The 1,204-nt window shown below is 33.6% G+C and overlaps 1 protein-coding gene across 1 annotated transcript in view; it reads left to right on the forward strand.

The window, feature by feature from the left end:
* LOC119593291 (regulator of nonsense transcripts 2-like) overlaps window positions 1–1,204 on the forward strand; it is a gene marked incomplete at its 5' end in the record, with an annotated part of 18,619 nt that overhangs the window by 2,126 nt on the left and 15,289 nt on the right. The window contains 2 exons of the mRNA XM_037942220.1: window positions 293–389; window positions 533–675. Of these exons, the coding sequence (XP_037798148.1) occupies window positions 293–389; window positions 533–675 (240 nt within the window). The remainder of the gene's footprint in view (window positions 1–292; window positions 390–532; window positions 676–1,204) is intronic.

Here is a 1,204-nt window from a genome sequence, read left to right on the forward strand (position 1 = left end):
GTTTACTAAATGCTCTCAAGAGCTATCTTACCAGAAAAGCTGTTTAGGAATAAATGATGTGTAGGAGCCACTTACATGTGAGAAAGTAGAACTGTAGGGGAGTTCACAAAGTATGTGTGAAAGGGTTAATATCAATTTAGACAAAGAAATTAATATTATTGGAAAGAGCCAAAACAGAAAAGCAAGAACTTGTTATAAGTTATATTTAATTTTATAAATCTGTTAATAACCAGAATGAATCTAACTGTATTCCCCATTTGAACTGACACTACTATATTCTTCCTTCCTACAGATTAGTAATATGAGTAAACTTCGTGTTGATCTTCGACTGTATGCTGAACTTATAACTGCTGGGATTTTCCTACCAAAAGAGGGCCTTCCTCTCCTAGGTAAGTCATGCATTCCATCATCTAATTACGTGTTTGACTTCTGATTGGAATAAAGATTTTCTGATTTATCTAGTGTTGTGTAAATTAGGATGCTTACGTTATTAGTAAAACATTTATTTACACGTTTAATTTTCCATTATCAGGCAATGTGTTAACAACTTTAGTTACATCGGACAAAGAGGAACACCAGAATATAGCTGTACTGCTAACATTTTGCCGTCACTGTGGAGAGGACTACATGGGACTTGTGCCCCGCAAAATCAGACTCCTTGCGGATCAGTTCCACGTATGTCATTTTTGTCTACCTTTTACATTTGGTTGTGTGCTGTGTTACAATAAGAGCAAGATTTTAAATCTTTTGACCAATACTTTCCAGTTGTTGGAGTCATTTAATATTTTATAGTGATTTCTGGAATATGGACTTCTATGTGGATAATTTTGCAAAAATAATTTGGTTCAATAGTGTACATTGTGCCTGAGGACATAACATTCAGGATAACCATCTGCTTGTTTGAGATCCATATTTTATCTTTATTTCTAGTTAAACATGAGGTCAAGGAATGAAAAATTAATTTGGGTGATATCAAATACAGAATTTCAGCTTCAGTCAAAAACATATATAAATACTCATGTGTGATCTGGCTATGTGTTCAAGACCCCTTTTATTTGTTATATGGTGGTTCACACTTTTGATGTTAACTTGCTATAGCAGTATTGGTAAAACATGACATTCAGCACTACTTATGTAAAACATCAGCAGCAATGACAGATTTCTTAATATTTTTTGTGTAATGAAATTAACCCCTACAATCCAG

The sequence above is a fragment of the Penaeus monodon genome, chromosome 32 (assembly GCF_015228065.2).
Source record: "Penaeus monodon isolate SGIC_2016 chromosome 32, NSTDA_Pmon_1, whole genome shotgun sequence".
In the NCBI taxonomy this organism is placed as follows: Eukaryota; Metazoa; Arthropoda; class Malacostraca; order Decapoda; family Penaeidae; genus Penaeus; species Penaeus monodon.